This window comes from Patagioenas fasciata, chromosome 2 (assembly GCF_037038585.1).
Source record: "Patagioenas fasciata isolate bPatFas1 chromosome 2, bPatFas1.hap1, whole genome shotgun sequence".
Lineage (NCBI taxonomy): Eukaryota > Metazoa > Chordata > Aves > Columbiformes > Columbidae > Patagioenas > Patagioenas fasciata.
The window spans coordinates 153,189,669-153,214,909 of record NC_092521.1 but is presented as its reverse complement, the minus strand read 5'-3'; the positions used below and the strand labels follow the sequence as shown (position 1 = coordinate 153,214,909).

General features: G+C 38.3%; 1 protein-coding gene across 23 annotated transcripts in view; it reads right to left on the bottom strand.

Annotated features, from left to right (window-relative positions):
* SVIL (supervillin) overlaps positions 1-25,241 on the bottom strand; it is a 141,332-nt gene that overhangs the window by 33,721 nt on the left and 82,370 nt on the right. For 12 of the 23 annotated variants that reach the window (XM_071805274.1, XM_065831883.2, XM_071805276.1 and 9 more), the window contains 12 exons: positions 20,602-20,685; positions 17,666-18,550; positions 17,163-17,333; positions 16,468-16,502; positions 15,184-15,245; positions 14,696-14,835; positions 13,823-13,918; positions 12,369-12,621; positions 10,841-10,864; positions 9,471-9,774; positions 7,417-7,630; positions 1,842-1,971 (listed from right to left, as the gene is read on the bottom strand). In XM_071805274.1, coding sequence (XP_071661375.1) covers positions 1,842-1,971; positions 7,417-7,630; positions 9,471-9,774; positions 10,841-10,864; positions 12,369-12,621; positions 13,823-13,918; positions 14,696-14,835; positions 15,184-15,245; positions 16,468-16,502; positions 17,163-17,333; positions 17,666-18,550; positions 20,602-20,685 — 2,398 coding nt within the window. The remainder of the gene's footprint in view (positions 1-1,841; positions 1,972-7,416; positions 7,631-9,470; positions 9,775-10,840; positions 10,865-12,368; positions 12,622-13,822; positions 13,919-14,695; positions 14,836-15,183; positions 15,246-16,467; positions 16,503-17,162; positions 17,334-17,665; positions 18,551-20,601; positions 20,686-25,241) is intronic. The other 11 variants (XM_065831874.2, XM_065831888.2, XM_065831889.2 and 8 more) reach the window with 8 other exon arrangements.

Below are 25,241 nucleotides of genomic sequence, written 5' to 3'. Positions count from 1 at the left end.
CTGTGTATCTAATAAGACTAACATTTTTTCTTATACATCTGAGAATTCACCCATTGACAGACATGCAAATCCTTTAATTTAGGCTTTAAATAGCCAAGAGCTAACATGAACCAACAGAGTGGGTGACTCAGTGTCACCGAAACCCCCACTGCTAGCATTGTCACTTCAAAGCTTGTACCTTTTAAGCACTTCATGGTCTCTTACTTGCTTTAAAAGCCTAACTTGTGCTGTGCTGAGTGAAGTTGCTGCGTATGGTAACACAGCAGGGAGGATACGGGTGCTGGGGAGCGAGCAGAGAGAACAAAGGTTTTGTCTCTGCCTAAATCTTGGCAGCTGCTTTAAGCTTTTTCTCAACCCCATTGTCTTTAGCTGGAGCACATTTGTTATCTGACCTCAACAGTTGTCATCTGGGAGACTAGTCTGTTAAAAATGTGACCACAATTTTGCTTTCCTCACTGAAACTATTTTTGCTTTAGGCCATCTTTCAAACTAGCAATTGGATTTTTGAGCAAGTCCACAGGGCAAAATGAAAACAAACCCCATAAACCAAACTGCAAAAATCAGCATGCTTCTTTCTCTGTCCACTTAATACACCACCTTTGATGAGTCACATGTTCAGGCACAGATTTTTCCTCCATGATAACAGACTGTGTAACAACTCCTTACTTATAATATACTGATGGAACAGAAGACTTGGTTATTTGCCTATACTAATTGATAGAAGCTGCATCTTCACAACTAAATAACTGAATCCCAAAATTACTGACCCCACTAGTAAAACTTATAACACATATTTTATCTTTACTTGTCCTCTTTGAAAATAACTCCTTCAAAAACGAAAGACTTTTGAAATAGCCTATTTTATCCGACACTGTCGTTTTCAAAATACTAGGCTCGGAAGGGAAGCAAGTCTACATTAATCCTGCAGTTTGAACCAGCAAATCTCCCAGCCATCCTCACTTTCTGTGCTTTGGTTCGCATTGCAGAATGCACAGACTTTCGGATGAAACTAAGCCCCGAAGCACGCTCCTGGATTCCCATGTACCGCCACGGTGGCTAACGGCAGTCAGGCCAGAGGAGCAGGCTAAATGGAAGCCTGATGGAAAGCTTCACTGAAGCAAAACAAGCAAGTATGACACAGATAACAGGTCCTCATCAGTAATCATTCTGCTTTACAGACCCACCCCTGCTGGGCAACATCATTTACTCATTTATAGACATAGCCAGAGCGTGCTAACAATGCAGACTTCCCCTTCCGCTACATCTTTCTACCATTTCCTGTTCTATTCACTAACTAAAATCTTTGTCCAAATGGTTTTGGCTGTTTACAAACACCAAAGATCATGCAAGATAACTAAAAGGCAAACGGCTCATGAACGCTCTGGTACCTGCATTTCCTCAGTGTTTCTAGGATCCAAAATTACTGCTCATAAAAAAGTATATGCACAGAGAAAACACAGCTTTAGGAACTTGAAATTTGTACAAGCTCACCCATATTAAAGAAAACACCTTAACAAAGTTTTAAGCCAATTTCACTGGGGGGGAAAAAGGCTCAAGTAATTATACCTGTAAATGTTCCAGAAGCCTAACAGGTCCACTTACTGGTTCTTAATCTGCTGATGAAAAGACACTGTAATCAATATTATATGTCCCAAGACAGTGAGGACATTCTCATTTAAAGAGCTCTCAAGCTGGGAGAATTGTTTGTTAAACAAACCTGACAACAAGAGGAATAGCAGGAGCTAGTAGCTAATATTAGGCATGCCTGTCTAGTTAGATGCATCTTCAAAAAGCTGAAGCATCTCGAGCAAGATTTTTTTTCCAAACAAGGATAGAGTTACCTTCTTCAACAGCTGCTCAACTTCTTGTATCTGTGCGCTACGGTCAGTAACAGACACTTTTGCATACTCCTGCTTTTTGCTGAGCCTGCTCTTCCAATCTTCTTCACCACTCTTCTTCAGCAATGCCAACCTCGAAGAAAAAACATACCAACAGGTCTTTAATCACTGTACTTCCCGTTATCCTCAAAAGCCATCCTTACTGTTTCACTAATGTTGCATTAAGGAGAATTTGAAATTAATTTTTCTAACATTAACTATAGTTATTTATGTTTCATACACATATACAAAGCTCACAAACAAACACCAAGCCTTTACTGAAGATGTTGAAGGGAATCATCTGTCAAAACACAGACATCTAGATCTCAGACAGGCATTCCAGCTAATTTGTATAGTTGGTGGAAATTGCCAACACGGTAAAGGGAGACCAAGGTACAATGCAGATCATCTTAGAGCAGACATATAAATAGATTAATCACTATTCTTTTTCCTTCCTGTCTCTCAGTAAGGCACAGAGAGCGACTAGCTTAGCTATGGATGCTTGTGCTCTAGATGTTCGAAGTTAATAAGACAAATCCTACCTTTGGTCTTTATTGTACTCATTAAAAAAAAAAAAAAAAATTAAAAATATTTTCTTTAAAACTCAATAAGAGGTCTGTCCAGTAGGCACCCACCAATTAGGTCTCATCAGGCACATCAAATGACAACTCTGCAGTTAGTGCTTTTGCTACAAGTCCAGTGACTGAGTTTACTATCAGACTCCCAGCGATCACCTAGTATCTCCTTGCGGAGCTCAAGCTATGCTGTGACACAAATCAGTAGTACCAATGCACTAGTAACTTGGTGCTAACTATAGTACAGCTGTGAAATCTATCTGCAAAATTCAACTTGTTTAAAGGATGACTTACATTTGAAATGTGGATTGCCATTAATCTCAGGTAAGTGGGATCTTTCAAAAGTGCTATTTCCTAATCTTGAGCAAACTCTGAATATTGCACAAAGGGACTCTAAATGGGTCTGCTGGGGACAGCATGTAGATTAATTCTCCTAGAATTATAACCTGTTTATCTGCACAAACCCTGAGGTGATTAGTTTTGGGGGTAGGGGAGGTCAGTTAGGAATACGAGGGCTACACAGGCAAGATCTTCAACTTACCTTCCTCAGAAATTGGTATTTGTATTAATTTTCTAGCTCTCAGAAATCATTCTTAGTAATCCATGAAATGTATACCTGCTTGTGGACTGATGCAACTCTTTGCACTAAACTTTATTTTAGTTGAATTAAGTATTACTACATAACTTTCTTTAATCCAGGTCATTTCAGTAAGGATTATACAAAACCCTTAACCCTATTAATCTTCGAACAGGTTCAGTCATTAAATTATTTTGATCACAGGATATAGAGATTCCTTTTTAGAGATGTGATTACTGTTAACCTCACAGTAAGTTTTGTCTTGAAACGCTGGTCTAGCCAGAAGCCAAGTATCAGGCAGCTGCTTCCTGCAAAAACCCAGGGGGTGCAACCATGCTGCTGACCTATTCAAGGATGGCCAACTGGTCCTGAGGCAGTCATTTGAGAAAAACTGAGAAAGCAGAAAACAGCAAATCCACAGAATACAATGGCAGTAAGAATGTTAGTATTCAAGAAAGCAGTTATTTCCTCTCCTCCTGCCCAGGCAGGCAGTGCTGGCAGACTTCACATTGCCTGGTTGCTTCATACCTCACAGCACGGGGTGAGTAAGGGTGAGAAGGACTCACAATAAGGAGTTGAGGCCATGGTCATTGTTTCCAGAATGTATACAAGATTTCACAGCCCAGAACTAATCCTCTGGAGTGCATCCATGCATGTGTGAAACTGTGGAGGAGACCAAGATGGGACTGAATTGCCACCATACAGTTGAATAATCTTCAGTAGTTATGTTCTCTCTGGTCAGCTTTGCTTAGAAATTATCTGCGATAACTGAAGCTGCAAGGCACTTTGGTCAGCTTTGGCCTAAGATGGGTTTGTTTTTAAAAATGTCTATGGCTGCCCAGTATAGCAGGCAGAAGGCAGAAAACCCTTCTCGTTTATTCTTTTTCTTTTTTTAACCTGACATTCCTGCAGGGTATTTGCCCTAGACCTTTGCCCCAAACAGCTTTGTTGATCAGGAAGAGAAAATCTGTAATTCTGAGAATGCCTCTGTGCCTTTGGAGACTCTGTTTTCTCCTCTGTTGTAACGATGGATTCTAGCCCTCCACTCTTCACTTGTGTAAGTAACAGAACAACTCATTCCTAGACTGCGAACACACATTTGTGTCTTTTGAGCAATGAAATCATCACTTACAGAAATCTGTATAACATTGAAAACTTCACTGCTGTATAAAACCTAAAGCCATGCATTTGCTTCGAATGATGGAAACAGCAACAAACTTGGACTGTCCTGATTCGGAACCTTTTTGTTTGAATGAAGATGTAAGCACTACTTAATTGGTTCACACAAGCAAGCCCACCAGCTCAGTAGCTTAAAGTAGACAGCAATGGATTCTTTGGAAAGTCTGCAAAAATAAGGTAATTATTTGGTATAATCCCTGGATTTGTTTCAGGCTTGATGCCTAGTAGTTTCAGTGCATATCTCTAGTTTTCCATTTTTGATATATAATGAATAATCATTCATTATTCACTTTCACAGTTCTATTCATACTGCTTCTGCCTCCATAAGTTCATTTTCCAACCTGAAAAAAATCTGTGTTATTCTTCTTGAAAGAACAAAGCTTTTTAAGTATCTGCCCATCTTGGACAGCTTGCTCCATGTCCTTCTTTCACCTGCTACTGAGACAGAATATCTGCCATCAAGACAGAATGATCATCATCCCAGAGGAGTCAGAATGGGTTCAAAGCAAAATATTTCACAAGTTAATGCAAAATGTTGGATTAATAATGAAGAGAAATTTAAAAAAATAAAAATTTTCAACAATGGTTTTGCCTAAGCAAGGAACATTTTATGAAAGGTCTTGGAAAAAGTCCTGGCAAAAAATGTCAAAAATGACACATCTTTCTTCTGCAGCAATATTTCAGTATCTTAGTTGCTAGTGTTATCCTTGAGAGAGATTAAACTGGACACAGGCTTGGCTTTCACAAGTACTCCACTGGCTACGCTTGACCAGTTCATTTCAGCTAAATCATAAATCCTGCAGGTAAATATGAGATAACTAATTACAGAAAGGAAACCAACTGTTAAAGAGTTCATAAATTCACTATAGTGGGGACTAGACTGCGTAAGTCTTGCTCTGGTATCCATACATAAAAAACGGTTGAAAATTAAGTTTAGGCTGGGCTCTTTCTGAGAAGGAATAAATGATGGTAAGATCTCCACCAGAAATTAGTTATTGGTAGTATGTTTAAATGGTAATTGTGACTTCTAACGTGGAGCTGACAGGGTGGCCTTCTGGCGACTTTGGTCTCCATAAATGCACAAAGCTAGGTACATGCAACTGATGCTCTATGTGAAGTCCTCCAAGATATTCCTCTTCCTGAAGGCAAGGCAATTAAAAAAGGTTTCCACCACTCATATGCAACACATCAGTGAATTGGCCCTGGCTGCCTGAAAGAACACACAGCCAAAACTACTCACAGATATGAGCCTCCAAGCTATGTGTTTGCAGAAGAAGAGAGGATACGTGTCTTTTCTTGCTTCAAAAATAATTATTTTCATTCTTTTGTATAATATAGGTAATTCTGAAAATGCCAAGTATGCACTCACAAGGATAATACTAGTTCAGTGAATTAAGTCTTTGTGGAAAATCACTTTCATCCTGACCAGCATGCATGCATCCTGCCCAAATATCATCACATCTGTGGAAAAGCTGTTCTTCCATAAGGTGAAAGAATGTCTGACACAGCCAGAAAAATGCGCTGGATGGGAAGATGAAGTTAATAAATGCAAAAGGAAAGAAAAAAAAATCCAAAGTGTAGTAGTTAATCTTTAGCAGAAACGTTCTTTGAGGTTTATGAATACTTGGCATCAGCTATAGTCAAGTAAAAGAAAATGAATGGTTGTAGTTTTTTAATTCTGGGCCAAGAAGTAGACTACTGTGGTATTTTGAAAGGCTAAAACAGTTTGATACCAGCTCTGCAATTTACAGATGTTTGCAGAATCAGAATGTACAAATTCTGGACAAGACAGCAGGTATTTTCCTTTGTCAGCTTTGGGACTGACTGGGCAGCCTTGGAGGCCTAACGAAAGCTATTCCAGATTTTGAGTGTGACCAACAGTCTTTAAAATGAGTTCCTCAAGAGATCAACTCCACTGAAACATTAAATTTAGGACCGAAACAGCTGCTAATACTTGGATCTTCCTTCCAACCTCTTTTTCCTCACCAGGATAATTTACCACCTATAAACCAGAAGTTACTCGTCTTAAACCTTATCTGTTCAGACAGCTGACATATTTACAGAAGTGGGATGTAGGGGTGATGAAGGCTGCTTTAGGGAAAACAACAACAATAAGCTGAACAAGTAAATACGTCCTTCAGAAGGGGGACTAAGACTGCACAGATGATGTAGCTGCCCCTGCACCCTGTCTTTATGTTCAGGGAATAACAGGCAGTGGGGATGCTCTATAAAAGAGGATGACTTACATAGGTCCTAGAAATACATGAATTTAATAAGTATGCTTTGGAACCATGTTTAAAAAAAAAAAAAGGTTTGGAGTTCCTAATATCACACCCATTTCATGAATCGCGGGAATACTTTACACAGTGAAAGTTTAATCAAGCAGCTATTTTATATATTGGTTCTGCTATCACTGCAGAAAACTGAAGTAAAAATAGGCCCATTTGTCAACCCAGAGCAAATAATCGCAATTTTACTCACTGGACTGCTACCAGATCATTTTACAGTTCGCATCTGAGTTAATACTCTCAAAGTTATAACTAAATTACAATGACTTTTACAAGTATTACAGCAGCTATTGCAGTTCTAACTGTGAACTCCTGCTGTCTGCACAAGTGCAGAACACTTAACATTTTTGTTCAGATCAGAATGACCTTGGGTTGGAAAGAATATTTTTAATACTGCCGTAAACCTGTCCAACCCTTTTAAAATCCCGACAGAAGGTTCTCAGTAGTCAAAATGGCAACCATGTATTTCTGAAGTAAAGAGGGAAAGAACACAGTCTATCCCTGACTCCCTGTATTTGGTTCATTTAAAAGAGACTACTCCCATAGACCAACTCAAAACTATTGCCATTATACCTGTTGTAATTGAAAGCAGAACCTGGGGAATTGTATTGAGTATATCAGTATAAACGTAACTAGAAAAACTATTTTTACAACTTTTGTTTTCTGATCTACTTATTGGTTTTTCAGGTGGCTCTTTCAAAATCAGATTATCATGTTCACTTGAACGGTAATTTTCATTCACCACCATCTGCTTTAAAAGCATGTCAGGCAGATTAGCTGCATATTTCTGCTGTTAGTTTTCGACATCTAATAAAGCCTAATAATCACTGCTTAGCTTTTTCAGAAACAGGTTGAAAACTTTTTATACCAGTCTAATAACTGTATTTATAGAGATTTTTTTTAAAGTGAAATTTAAGTACCTTTCCTTAATTGACATTGTTTTGCTTGAATTCTCATCCTCAGTTGTCTGTGCTTTGTTGTCTCCAATGGAAAACATTTCACAGGAATTCTTATAAAATTTGCCTTCTAATTGTTCGGAGAGGTCCTGCAGTCTACAGGATGCCACAGCTGCACTTTGTGAAGCTGTCCTCATTGCTGACATGCTGGTGAGTTCAGAAGTAGTTTCCGCGTGGTCTGCCCATTGAAAAGAGAAGTGCTGAATTAGAGTTAGTGTTATTCTCAAACATATTTTACATTACTAATACTGAAGCAGCAAATTTTTTAACATCCAAATCACACCCCATCCCAACAGAGAAAAAACTTCTGGCTGAGTTAGAGTACAAAGATTAATTAAGCAATATTATCTGCTGCTTAGACTGGCCATTTGTGACTGAAATTCACATATTCAATACCCAATTCTGAATTTTATATGGCTGAGGCACAAACTGCTGCTCCTTTCATCACACCAACAGGAAAACAAATGGACAGATGAAAGTGAGAAGGGAATAAGGAGTAGGGGAAGAGAAATACACAAAATTTAAATAAGAAATTAACTTATTTGTGAAGCAGTTTAATGCATAAGTAGCATACCAGGAGGACATTTAACAGCTTAATAAAGGTACTATTTTCTAGAAGGGTTTTGGGGAAGGCTTTTTTTGTTGTTGTTGTTTGTTTGTTTGTTCGTTCTTAGGGTTTTTTTGTTTGTTTTATTTGTTTGGGGTTTTTTTTGGGGGGGGGGGTGTTGTGTTTCTTTTTTTTTTCTAAGCAGTAATTACACCACAAACAAAACTGCCTTGATGAAAGATAAATGCACTATTGCAGTTATCTTTAAAAAAATATAAGCCATCTTCATTTTGAAATTTTACAATCACAACACCCTTCTGATAACACAACTGCTTCTGTTTTATCCCACTCTATCTGCCCTGCAGTCACTGAGAGTGAACTGGATAGAATGGACACCGCTTTTCAGGAATACAGGCAGAACTATACCTTCCTCCATACGTCTGTTCAAAGACCATCAGATTCAAAATAAGTTAACTTCACAGGATGAAGACAAAAGTGCTTCTACCATTACAGGGTAATGTGTTCCTCTACCCCATCATAGTGAAACAGAAAACTAATATATCATTCTTCTAAATTCAACAGACTAGAAGGCTTTATGCAATGATCAAATTGACTGATTATTTCCAAAGCACTTCATTTAAAGATGGGTGAGTTCACTTATTAAATTTGAATTATGCTGTGCATAAACAAATCTAATTGCTTTGGGAATTACCTGACCGCATTGCATGACCACATTCAAGAGAAAATAAGAGCAGTTTTGCAAAACTAGTTATCTCAGAATTCTCCACTACTCGCTGTATAGGTACATCTGTAGTTAATACATAATGATATATGCACAAGAAGGCAACAATTAAGAGCAGACACTTGACCCAGAGAAGGAAGTTCAGCTTGTTCAGCATTTTGGAGTCAGGGGCAAAAGAGGAAAGGATAAATCTTAACTTCAACATATAATACCACTTCTTTCAAAGTAAAAAAAACCTGAATAAAATTGAGCCATTTTTAAAGGCTGAAAAAATGGATTAATAACAAAGAGAAAACTGTGGTTGTAAAACTTAAGATTTGAAGGCTATTTCTCTACCTTTAAGTTGTGTTAACAAGAGGAAAAATAACCAGCCTTGATAATGCTTGAAATGAATATGTTCAAAACTAGAGAAACACATTTGTTTGCTGAACAAGACTACACTGAAAGCAAATATACGCTGCACCTCTTTGCAAAGTCTTGTTTTTCATAACACTTTCAAAATCCATCTTTTCTTCAAAGGACTGGCCTTCTTTGACTTCCCATTTCCCTTGCATGTGAGTATTGATTTCCTTCTGCTCAAGAGGCTGAAAAACTGCTTGTGAACTAAACAGTTCCACACTGCCCTTATTCAGGAAGCTGTATGTTGCCTCTTTATGGTAGTCTCCTGTTTTTTCAGGAGCAGGATGTGTGGTATCTTCCTCAAAGAGCTGTACTTTGTAATTTCATTACCTTCATGTGTTAGAAACCTCTTTCTCTCTTCTTCATGCTTCTTTGATGTTCTGTTGCTTTCTAGTGCTTCCATTGAGGGCTGCCACTGTTCTGACTTCTGTGTGCGTTTTCCTGAAGAGTCTGACTTTTCTGCTGGAGAGTGGAATCTCAAATCAGCTCTAGCGGTAGCACTCACACTTCCATCACCAGCTGGCTTCATGTGCAGGTCTCCAGCACGCAGCGCAGAAAGGGCAGATGCCATTGTTGAAACTGACGTTGCAACTGCAGCTGGCAGGGGAGTAATTTTTTCACTTTCACTTTGTACCTATGAACAAAAAAAAGAAGACTTAAAAGCTCTGAAATCATCAATTCCTGAAGAGTCTAGTCACATCAGTTCTTCAGAGGTGTGCTTCCATATGAATATAGCATTCTGTAAGTGTAGATTAGAAACAGATGAGGGGAGTAACAATGCCCCCATAATTTGTCTGCAGATGGATTATTCCACCCAGGGAAGAAACAACTGCATGTGAACAGCAGCATCTTTAGTAAGAAAAGGTGTATGTGTAGCATGCAACATGACATTGTGCCAGAGCTCCATTAAAAGTTCCATACTGACGTGGTACTGTGCAGCACTGGGGAAAGAAATCAGTTCAGGTTCCAGATGCTGGGTGACATGCCATGTGCCCAAGCTAATCAACTCTGCATCTCAGCAGGGCTAATTAGCTTTGGCACAGCTCTGCTCTGATACGGTTATGCAGCTGCCAGCTCTGGAGGTAGCTCAGCGCCAGAAACTCTGCTCCGTGCTGTCCTGCGCAGCACAGGCGTTCCTGATGCTTCTGCCACATAAATCACCTTCACGCAGCACTGTCAGTCTGTGACTTTTTCAAATACTAACATTGGCTCTCATGTACATCTCTGAGCAAAGTATTTGAAATGAAGAAGAATACTAAAAAAACCACTCCAAGTTTGCTTTGCCTGCCTCTCCAGTGGAAGAGTTATCTTTTCTATTCTTCTAACATAATAATTGTATGAGGTTTTCCTAGAGACAGTTAAGGTGCAAAACTTTTCTGACATTTAGAACTAGGCTTTGTCTTCCTCAAAGGAGACAAAAGCTATGAAAGAGACTGACAAACATGCCTGCATACACATCACAAGAGGTTTTTTGTTTGGCTTTTTCTGTTGTTTTCTTAAACTGCAGGGTTAGTGAACCAGCATGCAAAAGGAATGGACAAAATCACACCAGTAGGAGGAAATCAACTGAAAACTTAAAATGCACATGCAAATCCCAGAAAGCAGGGACATCAGAGTCACTCATTAAACAAATTGAAAAGCAGAGCTAAGACTACTATGCTAGTTCAAAGATTCCAAAGAAAGATTAAGAAAATAGTTACCAGATTATTCTTTTTCCATTGCATCTATCAGAATTAGAAAATTAGAAGAGATTAGAAAAGGGATTTCAGCTTTAATTACAAGATATTTACAATTATGTATTTTGGTAACATAACCTGTAGTTATCTATTTTGATACCTTTCTTTTGTTTCTTCCTAGAAAAACTGTAACTGCATCTCAAACCGTCCCAACGCTCCAAATGAACAGTTTACTATAGAAAGGCTTTTTGAAAACACACAGCCATTGAATTTGGTTCAGAGTCAACTCTGATTTCTTTTGCAAGGTTCAGAAAGAGATGACAAGATGTCTTTACTCTGCATTTCCCTGCCTGAAGACTAAGTTCGTTCTGTAGAAGCCTGACAAACCAATGTGACTGTCACTGACTTCTTCCCTACCTGCTTCAGCCCACTTCTGTGGATCACCTTTCTGACCCACAAACAAGTTAGTGACACAACCATTAAAGAGGCCAGGCTATGACAGTGGTTGGCATGTGGAAAATGAATGGAAAGAGGACTATGTGAAGTGTTGAAATCTTGCTAAAATAAATTTGCCAAATATTTACTACTACTTCATGCCTAAGCAAAGTAGGCATAAAGTACAATTATCTATCCGCAGAGTTTTGCACCAATACGGTTAGGGGAATCCTGCCTTCTCACTATTCTATTATTATAACATGGAAAATGTATAATCATAAGTGAACCACACAGAAAGAGAAGGGTAGGAACCTTCTAACACTCAGATTGATACAAATCCCTAGAAATACATGTATAGCAGTTGTGCTTCACTGTTTAAGTGATTTCTTTTAAAGCTGTAATACTAAGGGACTGACGTTTCTGCTGTTGTGAACATCAGCTCTGAAAGACCACTGCTGGCCCATTTTATGCTCAGCCTTCACTAAAAAGGCATTCCTTTGCAGTTCCAATTATATGAAGGATTCCAGAACAGGAAGACCAATTCCACTGCACATATTAAATAATTCCATTTTGATCATGGCTTCCTGAATTTAAAGAGTATCTTGTTTTTAGGGAAAAAAAAATAAAAATCAATGCCCCCTCCCAGGGGAAAATACAGAATATGTCCTGACTGAAAATGGAAATACATAGTGCTTTCAGGAAAGAGTCTGAAAGTTGCACATGACAAAGCTCCAAAATTCCCTGAAAATACACCTAAAGCACAATGATATATGTCAGAGGTTTTACCCCTTCGGTCAGGAATTTACTTTTAGAAGACACGTAATATTCTACCGGAAAAGACAGACACTGTGAAAGGTAAAGCATGCACCAGTCAGGACGATGATATACTCTTGAATTACTTAAAAAAGAAAAACACACCAATGGAGTTGAACATTTTAGAGGATGTTGTTCCTCAATGTCAGAAGACGGCTTCCTGACAAGTTTTTTCCTGTGAATATGTCATGACCGCAGCGTGCAGCTCAGAGCAAAGGGAAGGCCAGCTGTTACAGTATCTTACACTGAAGCTGTTTTCTCCAATAAAAAGAAATAAATGAAGAAGAGCTGAGATTGTACTTACCTGCTCAACTTCCCCAAGAGTGACTGGCTGAGTTTGGTAACGAGCATTCATTCTCCTGTGCCTAATATCTCCTCGACTCCTTGTGGAGATGGCCCTGGATACTGGTTGAGACAGTTTGTTAAACAAAGCCATTTTTTCTGCCAAACTTAAGGTGGAAGAATCTGGTTCATCCGACTGATCTTGCCCCATTGCCTCTTTGGCTGCTCTTATCTCCTCTTTTGCTAGGATTTTTTGGTGTGCTGATGCCTGCAAGCTGAAGAAAGAGAACTGGAAATGAGTTTTGAAGGAGCCATCATGAAGTTTTAAAATCTCAACCTGATAGAAGCAGAAGAACTGCACGTGAAGCTCAATAGCCAATGTAATGTAGCAGCCTAAGTGGTTATGCAGTGGTTCAACATTGGCATGACGAATTCTAATTCAACAGCTGAAGAATTAAGAACAAGTTAAATTTTCATTTACAATTTCATTTGATTTGGACGCAACGAATTTTTTAAAAGGGGAACTCCAGACTGAAGAGAAACTTCTCAGACCAATCTCTTCACACAGAATACAGAGCTATGGAGAGACATTTAAGATGCCTCCTGTAGAACAAACATGGGTCCTACAGCGCAATTTACATAAAATCCAATTTTATTAGAAATCATTTGTGTAGCAGAAATGATAAAAACATTTTAAAGACGGATTTAAACTTCAAGTTAGTGTTGGTTTTAGGTTAGCATAAATTGTAATGCCTTTTATAATTTGAAGTGGAACAGAATTCAGACTTTTGTTTTATCTGGAGTAACTCAAGAACAAACAGTTTTGAAATATATACTCCATTAATTTTGAAGATTGATTGACCAATGCTGAAGGTAGCCACATTCATTCATAAAAGCTGTAACTGCATTTGTCTCTACAACAATATAGCTAGATTCAACCACATTTATGGAATTTGTAGTATTCTTCATATTTTCTTTTTTAATTCTGTCGTGGTGTCTGCAGGCAAACAGTATTCTGCAACTTTACCTATAGGTGGTGCAATTTCTTATCTTTCCTTTAATTCTGGAAGCTAAAAAAAACTGTATGTAGAGACAGACAAAGAGCATATGTACTGCTTGTGAAATCAAGCACCCAGCTTCGCTATTTTCATCTCAAGATGACATTACTGTATTAAAAAAAAAAAAAAAGTACAAAAGCAAAGAGGGTTCTGAAAGGTTTGCTCACATGCAATTACTTTATTTCACAGAGAAGAATATGTTTCTAGAACAGGTAAGTGTGGTTAGAAAGGTCCTGAAAACAGATGCTTGACAAAAAAAAAGCTGCAGTGTGTTATCATGCAAACATAAATGAAGTTGACGAATGTTTTAAATATTCTTGACTTGACACATTGAAAGGGCATTCAAGACTTTAAAGATGCATCTGCTATTGAGGAATCTTGTGCTCCATGTAACATGCATGTTTATCCCCCCCAGTACCTGGTAGGTTGTACAGTGCTCTTAACTACAGTGGGACTAGGTACTCTTGTCACTACTGTGTGGCTATTCACAGAACGTGAAGCAGGGGTAGATTCACTTTAAAGAATTGCCAAGGAGGGAAAATTCACAGGGAGAGAGAAGAAAAAAGCATTAAGAAAAGCAATACATGAAGTGTTAACTACAGAAAAGACCAAAACCAAAACAGAAAAAAAAACAACCTAACAGCAATGATTTTTAATGAACTGAGTTATCTGCTGTGACCTTTGCAAAATAGCTTCAAACACTTTGAACGAACTAAACACCTAGAGGAGCAAACAGGTTGTCTCGAAGTTACTCGTTACCCATAACATAAGCTACCTTTTAGTAGATCATTAGATGAACACCCATTCACCTTTGTTTAATTTTCCCCCCAAATTACTTCCCTTTTTTCAGGAAAATTTCATGATGTATGACCAGAGTGAAAGAAATGCATTTCCAAAAAGTACATTTTTAATTTCAGAGTGCGAAAGGTTTTCCCCAACACAAATACATTCCATAAGAAATGGTGCAGATTTCCCTCAGCACAAAGTATCTTTTTCATTTGAGTTACAAACCAATGCTGTGACTAACCTAATTTACCATTTCCATAACCATTTACCTAATCTACAGGTTCATAAGCTTTCTATCAAATTACAGTTCATACAAGTTATGCTTTACTAGTCCCTCTACTCAAAGTGAATTTCAGTGTAGCTTCCCCTGTGGTTCTCAAGGAAGTTGGCTCTTAACAATAAATGTTTTCCATGCTACAAAGTTGTAAACACCACATATGTGGAACTTATTCCCCGATTTAAAAGCTGGAACCAAAGTTAGAGCCAACACATGTACAAGACTTACGTAGCTGCAATGACCACTTCCTCACTGGTAATTGGTTGTGTGTGCGATCTATCCTGCAAACGCCGCAGTCTTCTCTCTACTGCTGAACTTCTTGTAGGTGGCTTAGGAATATTTTTCATTTCAAATGATTTTTCCATTTCCTAAGAGGATATATGTCATGATTAAAACCATGGAAGGAAAGTTCTAAACCACTACTTTCTTTTTAGTTTTGTTGAATGCAAAGTAGTCAATTTTGCAAATAGCCATCTTTGAATAGCACAGTAGGCATAATGGAATTAAAACTAACTACATATCTCTCCAAATGACCTCCTTAAAGAAGGCCTTACAGCAACAGGTCTACTGTATAGGCAGGTAAGAGAAAGTAAAAAGTTATGTAGCTTGGACTTGGCTAACTGCATTACATTTCATTCTAATGCACTTTGGGTTCTTCAGCATCTTGTATATGAAATGTTTCACTCAACTTTCTATTAAGAAAATGTAATACTTACTCTAAAAAGCAGCCTCTTTGCAGCTACGCTTAGTTTGGCTCGGTCATCCAATTTTTCTTCATCTACACAAAGGAAAAAAATGGAGGCTGAACGTAACGAATTAAGTGCAAGGTTTGGGGTTTTTTCGACTAAATGATTTCTGAATTGTTCAAAAATTATGTTTTACTAAGATGAAGCAATATAAGTAAATAAGATGGCTGCTACTCCCTTTTAACAAAAGACTTATCATGAAGCCAACTGTGTAAACTTTACTTGTACTTACATGTATTGCATCAGAGGAAAATTCTTAAGAGGATTTGAAAACAAAAGACTTGTCTTCTGGACAGTTCATATGCTTTCAAGTTATGCAAACAACCTTTCATGAAAAATCAAACTTATTATACTAGATAACACATAGGCTAAGAAAATAATTAGACCGAAAGACTGTTTCAAAGCTTGGTATTCATCCTGCTGTATAGAACATCTATTTTCTACTAGTTGACCATAAAGGTGATCTCTCCTGGAAGCTCATCATTCTGATTGCCACCTTCTGGCCCCATTTTTCAGAGGCTCAGCTGGTATCCTGAGGAGCTGAAATCAGCATACTCATGATCCAAGTGCCGGCATCTCAAAGCTGCAGAGAATACCCAGCTTTTAAATAGCATAAGGCATTAAATCTAAATTTAGGTACTCATGAGATTACCTACTTAATTTGTGCCAGACTTGACAAGAGGGAAAGAGAAGCAAGATGGCAGGCTGAATTATATAATTCAATATCCAGCATTTTGCAACTTCCTTAGCTACAAAATGTTACCAACATCAGTTCCACGCTATAGTAAAGGCTTTTGTAGTTATTAGTCCTAAATCACCCACTAAAATGTGTATTTTTTTCCACCAAGTAGCTTATTTATTGTATAAATCAGAAAAAGAAAATACAACACCACCAAAACCAAACAAAAAAACAACAAACAACAATCAAACAAAAAAACCCAAATAAAAACAAACCCCAACCAACCAAAACTAAACAAAACCAAAACCAATCTATGTTGAAAAATGTCAACCCATTCCCCTTTTCGCCTCCCATATGGAGTTAGGTATCCATAGTCAGGCATTTTGACATAAATAAATTTGAAATCAAATCTGTAGTAGACATGGCTCATGGAAAAGTGGTACTTCAACACATTACAGGTAAAGATAGGTATTTTCAGTTGGATTTTGTTTGCTTTATCAAATAGCTTTTCGGTTAAAACAAAATAAAACACACTTGGTCCCATTTCTTCCTTAGAAAGTAGCTTAGTAACATACCTTCAGCAGTTGGTATTTCTGCACTCAAAATTGACCTAGTGAAAAATTATCAAACAGAAAGAAATTAGTTGGAAACAAGATATCAAAAATTAAATTCAAACTGCATCTGAAGTAGCCGGACCTCAAAAGTCTTAAGAACGTGGAAACTTTATCTACTTTTCAAGTTTCAACAGTTTCTACTCTGACATCCTTCAATATGGCAGAAAGGCAAGCAAATGCAGCCAAATTTAAATACAGTAAAGGAAAATTATTTCCAATTTATCTTGCAGAAGGTAAGAGTCTGAGATTTGCTGCCAGCTCTTTTAACATAAAATAGGTAGCCTTGGTTGTTTACAAAAAAAAAAAAGGTAAATGGTAAAGCAGAGTAGATGGAAAGGAAACTGTTCATACAAAACCAGACAAAAGCATTTATCATTAGACAGAACCAGTCAACTATAATACCTTGTGATGATTCACTGTTCATCATTTTACATGGGAGGGATTTACAACAAATTGGTTTACAACAATTGATTTACAACAAATTGGCACTGTTTTATTTTTTATTTTACAAGAAGCTATAACAAATACTTGATCGTTTTTAAAGAGAAACAATAACCTTGCAAAATATTTATGTTAATAAATTAACAAAGTCTCTTCACAAGCTGTTTCATGTCTGCCTGCACCAGAATGCTACACAGAGCTAAGCATGTGCCTACCTATCTGTCTCCTTTCGTTCTGCTGATGTTATAGGTTGGGTTTTAAATCTCTCAGAAGTCTTTCTATTTTCACCAGGAGAAAAATAGCGCCTTGGCTTTCGTGTCCCTCTTTCACGGTCACCATTGGCAGACAAAGCGCTACCTGCCGTTGACATCTCAAACCGAGATTCACTTTTAAGCCACATGATAGAAAGCATAAAGAAAATAAAATAGAAGAGAGAAGTAAAGTATAGATGTAAGCATCTCAACAATTCACTAGAGACCACTCTGCATGCTCCTCCAGTAACATGCGCAGACGTACACATTCCAGCCACCCCACATCACAACTTGCACTAGCGAGCAGAAGCACAGAAGCAGGATTCAAACCATCTCAGCCTCCAGTGCACACTGGTGAGAGCTAAGCTGTGTGCTTTAAGTGCCGAACACAACTGATGTTGAGTGTGTGTAATTTTTGCCAAGGACGTGCAAGTTTCACACGAAAATATATCTGAAATGTCACCTACAGTTCCGTTTTCTTGTTGGCATTAGCAGTCTCCAGAAAGACATTACGGAGCTGGGCAACAGAGACTTTTGTGTCAACGGTGCCAATCTCACCGTTGGACGCATTTGCTTCCATGCTCTCCTTACTTTTAAAACCTTCTAACTTAGCAGCCACAGTATAGTCAGACATCGAGCGAGTCAGGACTTTATGCTTTGCTGTCGACACTTTCCAAACAGGAGCTTTGGCCTTGGCCGGCTGTGATACAGACCCACTCTGTATGTACATAACAGCTTCACTCCTTTCTACGTTCTCAGGGGTCTTGAACTGCTGCTCAGGAACCTGCCTCTTGCTGCTCTCCAGCTCTCTCTGAACTTCGGAGTTAACTTTCAGCTTGCTTGTGAAAGAGGAACTCCCCACCGAGGTATCCAGTTCTTCTCCTCCGAAGAGGCCTTCATGGTTCTTCCCTTGCTTGCGGATCTCGGATGGCAAAATTGGTCTTCTGCCTTTGGAAGCTTGCTCACCCTCCAAGGAATCTTCATCGGGCTTTGCTCCATAACCAAGTGCCTCTTTCTTTTCCCTCTCTGATGTGGTGGCAGCTGACGATTTTGTCAAGAGGCTAACGCTGTCTGGGGGGAGGTGGTTGCCAACGGAGATGTTTGCTTGTTCTTCTGTTGCCATCAGCTGAGCTGTGTGAGCAATGCCAGCAGGCTGAATATAGCCATGTATTGGTTGGCGGACTGAACTGACGGGCTGATTTATAACCCTATCAAAGGCAGATGTTTCTGTCTGAAGAGGCATGTAGTGAGCTGGCACTGGATGGGATTTTCTCTGAGATACTGTGTCTGTGGCAAGTTCCGGGCTTCCACGAGCACTTTCCTCTTTCACCAGTTTTTCTCTAACTTTTACTCTTTAAGAAAGAAAAAGGATTAAACCTGAGAACAGCAATACCCAATCTGGGAAGGAACACAGTCACCTACTGTGAGTATAGACAGCAATATCATACTAAAATAAAAAGCAAAAGCACAAAAGAAAGCAAACTTATGATGCAACCCATTCCTCCCTCCTGAATCTTAGCTGTAACATTGCTTAAAAACATTCAGCTGATTCACAGGCCCTGGAACATGCACAAATCCTGAGAAGGTAACTGAGCAAGCTCTGAAAACGTACAGCTTGTTCCCATGAGGTCACAAGTGTGTTCGTCAAACAGCACATACCCATAGTCTCAAACAAACAAGATGATCAAAACTGCTTTTTATACTATCAAAATGTTGGGTTCAGCCTGAAATTGCGAATTCCACCAGCAAGTGTATATATAGTCAGATTTTCGAAGGTGTCTGAACACTGGGCAGCTCATGTCATATCAAGATGCAGCTGCAGTGGGGAAAGGGATGAAAAGACACGTTGTTATCTCTATCTATCCCTTCAGATGTTTTGCCAGAGACTTTTTTTACTTGCGCTTTTGTGTATCATATAAGACATCTAAAATGTGGCATGTACTATATGCTATTCCAGTAAATGAGAAAAAAAAAAAAAGAGTTGAAGCCCAAAATGAAACTATGGTATGGCTGTTGCTCTTCAGAGGGCTTGCTGGGAAGACGAGATTAAAAAAAAAAAAGGGGGGGGGGGTGCGGGACACACAAAAAAACCCCAGGCATTCTGTTTTAAAATGTTTTGTTACATACGTGCAAAACTTACAGGAATGTTCCCCAAAGTTACCTTACTTCAGTGTATTTTCTAGAAAGACGTCTAGACCAGTGTGACATCCATGCAAACCAGAGTTGTGTTCTACCTTTAGACAGCCCCGCTGAGGGCAGGTAGGCACAGCCCCACGCAGCCTTTGCTCTAGGACTACAACTGCACATAAATCTGCAGCAGTTTTACAGCCACGCCGAGTGTTCGGACAGCTTACAGGGCGAGTGTTTGTACACATTGCATACACAACATTAAAAACCAAAGCTCTGTGCCTCCTCCCCTCCCAAATGGGCATAAAAATTATTTTAATTCTGAGGAAGGAGAGAAACTCAAGCACAGTAGGAGACTAGCTCTTTATTTGAAAATAAGTAATCCAGCTCAAGTATGTGCAATTCCAGGCTTGTTACCAACAGATTTTTTGGAGTTTACATTATTTGAAAAGAAAGATTTAGAAAAAAAGGCAAATGAATATCTGAGAGAATAATTCAGGATATCCAAAGTTGTCTGAAAAACCAACCTTTCTAATACTTTGGTGTTTCTTATCTCTGAAGGTTGGTGCACTTAGCAGGGAAACTTCTCTAAGTTACTTTAGCACAGAAAGTGTGTTCAGTCTGAAAAAGCGATTCTTTAAACTACACGTACCAAGCATTCTCCAGAACACCCACACTGATGTTAGTACTGGGTTATAAGAATTACTTTAATCAGGAACATGGAAAAGAGTCTTCCTGCAATGCTTCTCATGGTGGTCTACCTGTGTATGTTACCAAACTGGGAGAAAGCAGCTGCTTGTAGCTCAGATCAAGATCATACTTTACTTAAATATGTGTATATATATATATATATTTATATATATGTATGTTATTTTTTTTCCTTCTCTTGTACCATCTCCTTTAGAATTCAAGGAATTAATTGTAGGGAATGCTAAGATGGATTGGTGCACGGTGTGAAAATCTGCTGGTTTGCAGAGTACAAAGTAGGATAAAATAAGAAATTATAAAAAACAGTGGAAGCCAGTATGAAAGTAGCTGTGGAAGAAGCTAAAGGCATTTGTACTTCTTAATGAAAATACCAATTGGTCATAAATTATAATAAAAGCAGATGCTTCAGGAAAGCTTCAACAGCTGTTTATCCGCAAGAAACAACACTTCCTAACTTGCTGCTGTTAAAAGAAAATTAAAGGCAAGTGTTAAATGAAGACACAGTAAAGGGAAAGAAAGGGGAGGTTTGTAGTCTGATTGTTAGCCACACAGCTACATTTTATGATACCTGGAGGGCCAGCTGATAAGTGAAGGTGTGTCCCCTTCTGAATCTTTCTGAAGAAACCATTCAGGTTTTGCTTTCCCTGCACTACTACAGAAAACAGAACTTCAGGTAACTTTTGAGATTTCAACACATGCTCCCATTGCTTCTCCCAAACTTCCCTCCCCAATTTGCTTTTTGTTTTCTAATTACTCAATCACAAATGACTGGTCATGAAAATAAAAGCACAGCACATCAATTAAATTGAAAAGTGATAAACTGTGAAACAAGCTATCATATTAATTCCATAAACATCTAAAGAGTGCTCTGAATGTTAAATATTCTGCAAAGACAACTTCACCAAGTGTGCATTGTCCAGAATTTGAAGTGGAAGCAAATACTTTTTTTTTTTTTCTATTTGCAATTGCAGGGTTTATGTAAGAACACCTGGAAAAGTTGCTAAAAACATTCCTTTAAGTTGTAGTTTAAAGTGGTAGAGACTGCTGGGTCCAAAACAAAGTAGTAATATGAATTTAACAAAGTTAGAAATTCAGATGGCTATAATCATACTTCCTAAGAAATTCTCAGGATCCTCTTATATCCCCTGTATCACAAAAGCTTCAGAAATGCAAACCCAGTTAGTTCAAACAAGACACGCTGTGCCACTGTGTGACAGGGGAAAGGAAAAGCTCAAAAAACAAAGTAATCCCCCAATTTGATCTTGTTTTGACTTTATTCTGTTTCCATTTTGGGGATGAAAACATAAAAAGAAGTAAGAGCACTGCAAACTTTTAAAAGCCCTGAAGGAAAGGGTATTTGCAGACCACGTACAGTTTCTTAAATGCTTTCTTAATGCCCACCTTCATCTACAGTCCCTCAGCAACAGTAGATCACATCAAATACTTTTAACCTTGCAAGCTCAGACTGTCCGGCCACACCAACATTTACAACCGCCCCGGAGGTGACAAGCAGCCAGGCTGCTTTCCATTACCTATACCTACATCTGAGAGAGCTCTTCACATTGCAGTAGAGCTATTTGGGATGAAAATCCCAAATTAAGCTCCAGGTCATCTACTTCAATTTTTCTTAGCTAGTCTTCTAATAGAAATAGTTGAAAACAGTCAAATCAACTGCTCTTAAGATAACAGTGGATCTACTGCAAATAAATTTAAATTTGAGAACTCACCTACAGTTGTCACCTTATCCATATCAAGCTTAGAACAAAGTCAAACACCAACTGTTAAAACACCTTTTGTTTTTCCACATTTTGAATTCCTAAAGGAACTGACCAAATAGGAGGTAAAAAACTTTCACAACAGCTGACACGGCAGCTGGAATTGCTTTGAAGCAAACTTCCTTCTCGTCTCTTAATGTGTACTTTGGCACATGTTTATAATGGGCATGGCCCAAACTGCAATTATTTGTACTTGATCATTCATCCTTTGAAGAGAGCAGTCAGAAGAATGCAAGCCATGTTTTGAATTTGAGTTAATCAGCTACTTCAGCATGCAAATGCAGATGATGTCAAATGATACCTTCACAGCACCTTGTTGTCCTCTCAGTGATGAATACTAGGATTAATTATTAAATCTTCTTAGGACTGAATGCACAAAGCTTTCATATGTATTCCAAAGCAAGCTGCATTTATTCTCCAATTTGAGCTCAGCAAATTTAAATTCAACAAAAACAATTTTGCAACCTATCTAATGTGGAACTGACTTCAAGCCAGCAGCCACTTAAGCTGCACTAGCCCTTATATTGCTTGTGCAAATGCTTTATAGGAGACTACCACAACAGTAACTTCAGACTGCATGGAAATAGGCAATGACTTCTTTACCACTCAGAAACAGGGACAAGAGTTTCGGAGAGGTTATTCTTCAATCTCTGAATGTCACAGTAGTGAGTACACACTGGAAGTTGTCAGGGATATTAAAATGAAGAACAGGTTCTTCACAACTTGGCCTTTAAAATACCACCTATTGCCTACACACATATCCAAACAAGAGGCCAAACCCTACATTTAAACTCTTGGCTGCTCTAAGAGCTATACCACATCTTGGTGGGTTCAGATGATTTCCTTCTCTAGGATCAGACAGTAATTGTGGAAAACCAGTCTTCACACAAATACTGACCCAAGCCTCATCCAGAAAGAATGTGAAATTCATGATAATGCAGCCAGCAATTTGTATCAAGTTATGACTTATTCCTGCTGCTTTTGCCCCAATCTCTTATTTGTTAGTAAGGCACTACTGCAAAGCAGAGAAGTAAAAATGATCATAACACAAATAGGATGGAGCTTACACTCTGGAACTGTTCTAACATCAGAACCCACCCGAAAATGGATCTTATCCATTTTATTATCTGGAAATGAACAACAACTAAGTCTCAAAAAAAAAAATGAAGACCTTGCCGAAGAGGTCTGTCTCCAGTGCTTGCCAAACACAGCTGATCCCTTAGTGTTTCACATAGCATCAGATCCCATAGGGATATATAACTATCAACAAATGAAAAAGTATGCCCCTATTAAAACCAGTTTCCTTAAATATTTCACTTCTGCCCAAATTTTACAGCATCTTCTATTATAAAAAAAATAGGTAGCGCCAGAAGTGGTGGCTTTAAAGAAACAGCTGGGATTTTTGAATGTTTGATAATGCCTTCAGCCTGCACAGTCTGAACTTGCAACTGGTTTATGGAGCTGCTTTAGAAAAAACACACGTTTGCCAGCTACAAGGAGACCTGATTTCTCCACATGAAAGGCTAATTTGTGAATAGGCAGATTCAGGTGTCTCTCTATAGCCAGAACGCTGTTTCACTAGAGCAACTGCTTTGTGCAGTGCAGCTTCTCCTGAGTTGGAAGAGATAACAGCCTAGAAGGAATTTCATAGTTCAGTGTTTCATTGGTTTCCCCTCACAGAAACAGGGACTGGGATTGCTTCATGAGAGTAAAGAAAATAAAACTCGTTTTAGCACTGCAGCAGCCACATTCTTGGCTATAAAGTTTGATGGGCTATTCTCTTTGCTTTCCTAAGGCTGAAAACTTCATCCCTTCTTTCACCTCAAAAAAGAAGTAAACAACCTGCCAAAGGTTCATTGCTCCAATATCCCTTCCTATCAGTAATTGGATTAGTCAGGAGATTTATCTCAAATTGACCATGTGAAGATAAGGGATAATATTTTGTAGCATTTGAGTTGAGACTGCTTCAGAGACAAGGATTTTAGAGCCTGGAATAAACCTAGTCCGCTCAAGGAGTTTCAGTACAACCCTGATCTCAGTTGTATGGATGACCCTGCAATGACTCTTTTCCTTAATGCAGTAGCAGAATTGTAAGCTTAAAGCATAAGCTAAATATAAGATAGTACTTCCTAAGTATGTCAACATACCTTCCCCTCTGATGGCTTGTTTGAAATGACAATATTCCTTTAAAATTTTGGCTTAATTGGGAGAGTCCAATAGCCAGGTAGTCATGCAAAATAAGGTTGGCAGGATTAGAAGTCACCTGAATAATGGAAAGCTGTTAAAAAATATTCAGGGGCAACTACTGGTTGTGTCCTATGCAACATAATGAAACAAAAAAGGTAACTAAGTACATCTGAGCAGTTTACAAGCACTGTAAACTTATGACTTAATTAATCCACCAGGTGGTTAACCTTTGACATGGAAGATTGGTTCCTCATTCAAATTTTAAGGTAGGTTTATGTGAGTTAATACGAAAGGCCACAACAAATAAGAATCAAGTTTTGCGATTTTGATGGGAAGGATAAAGAAGTCCAGTCAAGGTAGCTTGTGTCTGAACCTACTGCGAAAAAAACCCAAAAAGTGTAAATGGTTCAGTTTATGACAGTTCATCTCAGGTTTTTAGAAACAGTCAGCACTGCTCAGCATGGTGAAGATGTGTTTATGATTAAGTTCACATTACAATTTACATCATTTTTAGCTGTAGCATTTTAACTTTTTACAGTTATTATTTTCCATCTATCCACCACCTACCTAGAAATTAAATCATCACACTTGGAGAAAAATCAGAGTTTAAAAAAATTCTTAGTCATGTGTTGTTTTCAGTACCATAAAAGTTTGACAGTCTGTTTCTGTACTACGGTGAGAAATTACAATATGAAACTAGGGAAAACTATTTTTCTTCCTTCTGGAAGAATCTGGTTACCCTATCACTGGAGTAAATTTGTCAAATCTGAAATAATGCAGCACACCATGAGGGAGGCTACGTTTTCCAAATTCAGCATAAAATTTAAGCTGTCTCCTCTGCCCCTTCACACACATACCCTGGGTATTAACTGAAAGATTAACTATCACAGTTCAAAAGGGTTTTTACCCTTTCACAGCAGGAAAATAAATGAACTATTATTTGAACTGACTCAAGACACTCCTCAGCTTTTAACTCTGAGACTTGTTCTATTTTGGCAGAAGCTGTCATTAAGCTACCCAAATCTTTACTTGGAAGCCTGAACCCAAACAATTACAGGATATAGAGGAAAAAAGATAAAGGCTTGCTCTAACAAATTATGAAAAAAATAAAAAAGGCAGATTTAGAAACAAAACTGCTTCAATTTCTACTTTGTATAAATATATTAAACATCAGTTATTGCACTCCCTTCCCAAAGGGCCTAATTTTAGCATAAATTCTACAAATATGAAGTGAATCCAAGGGCAT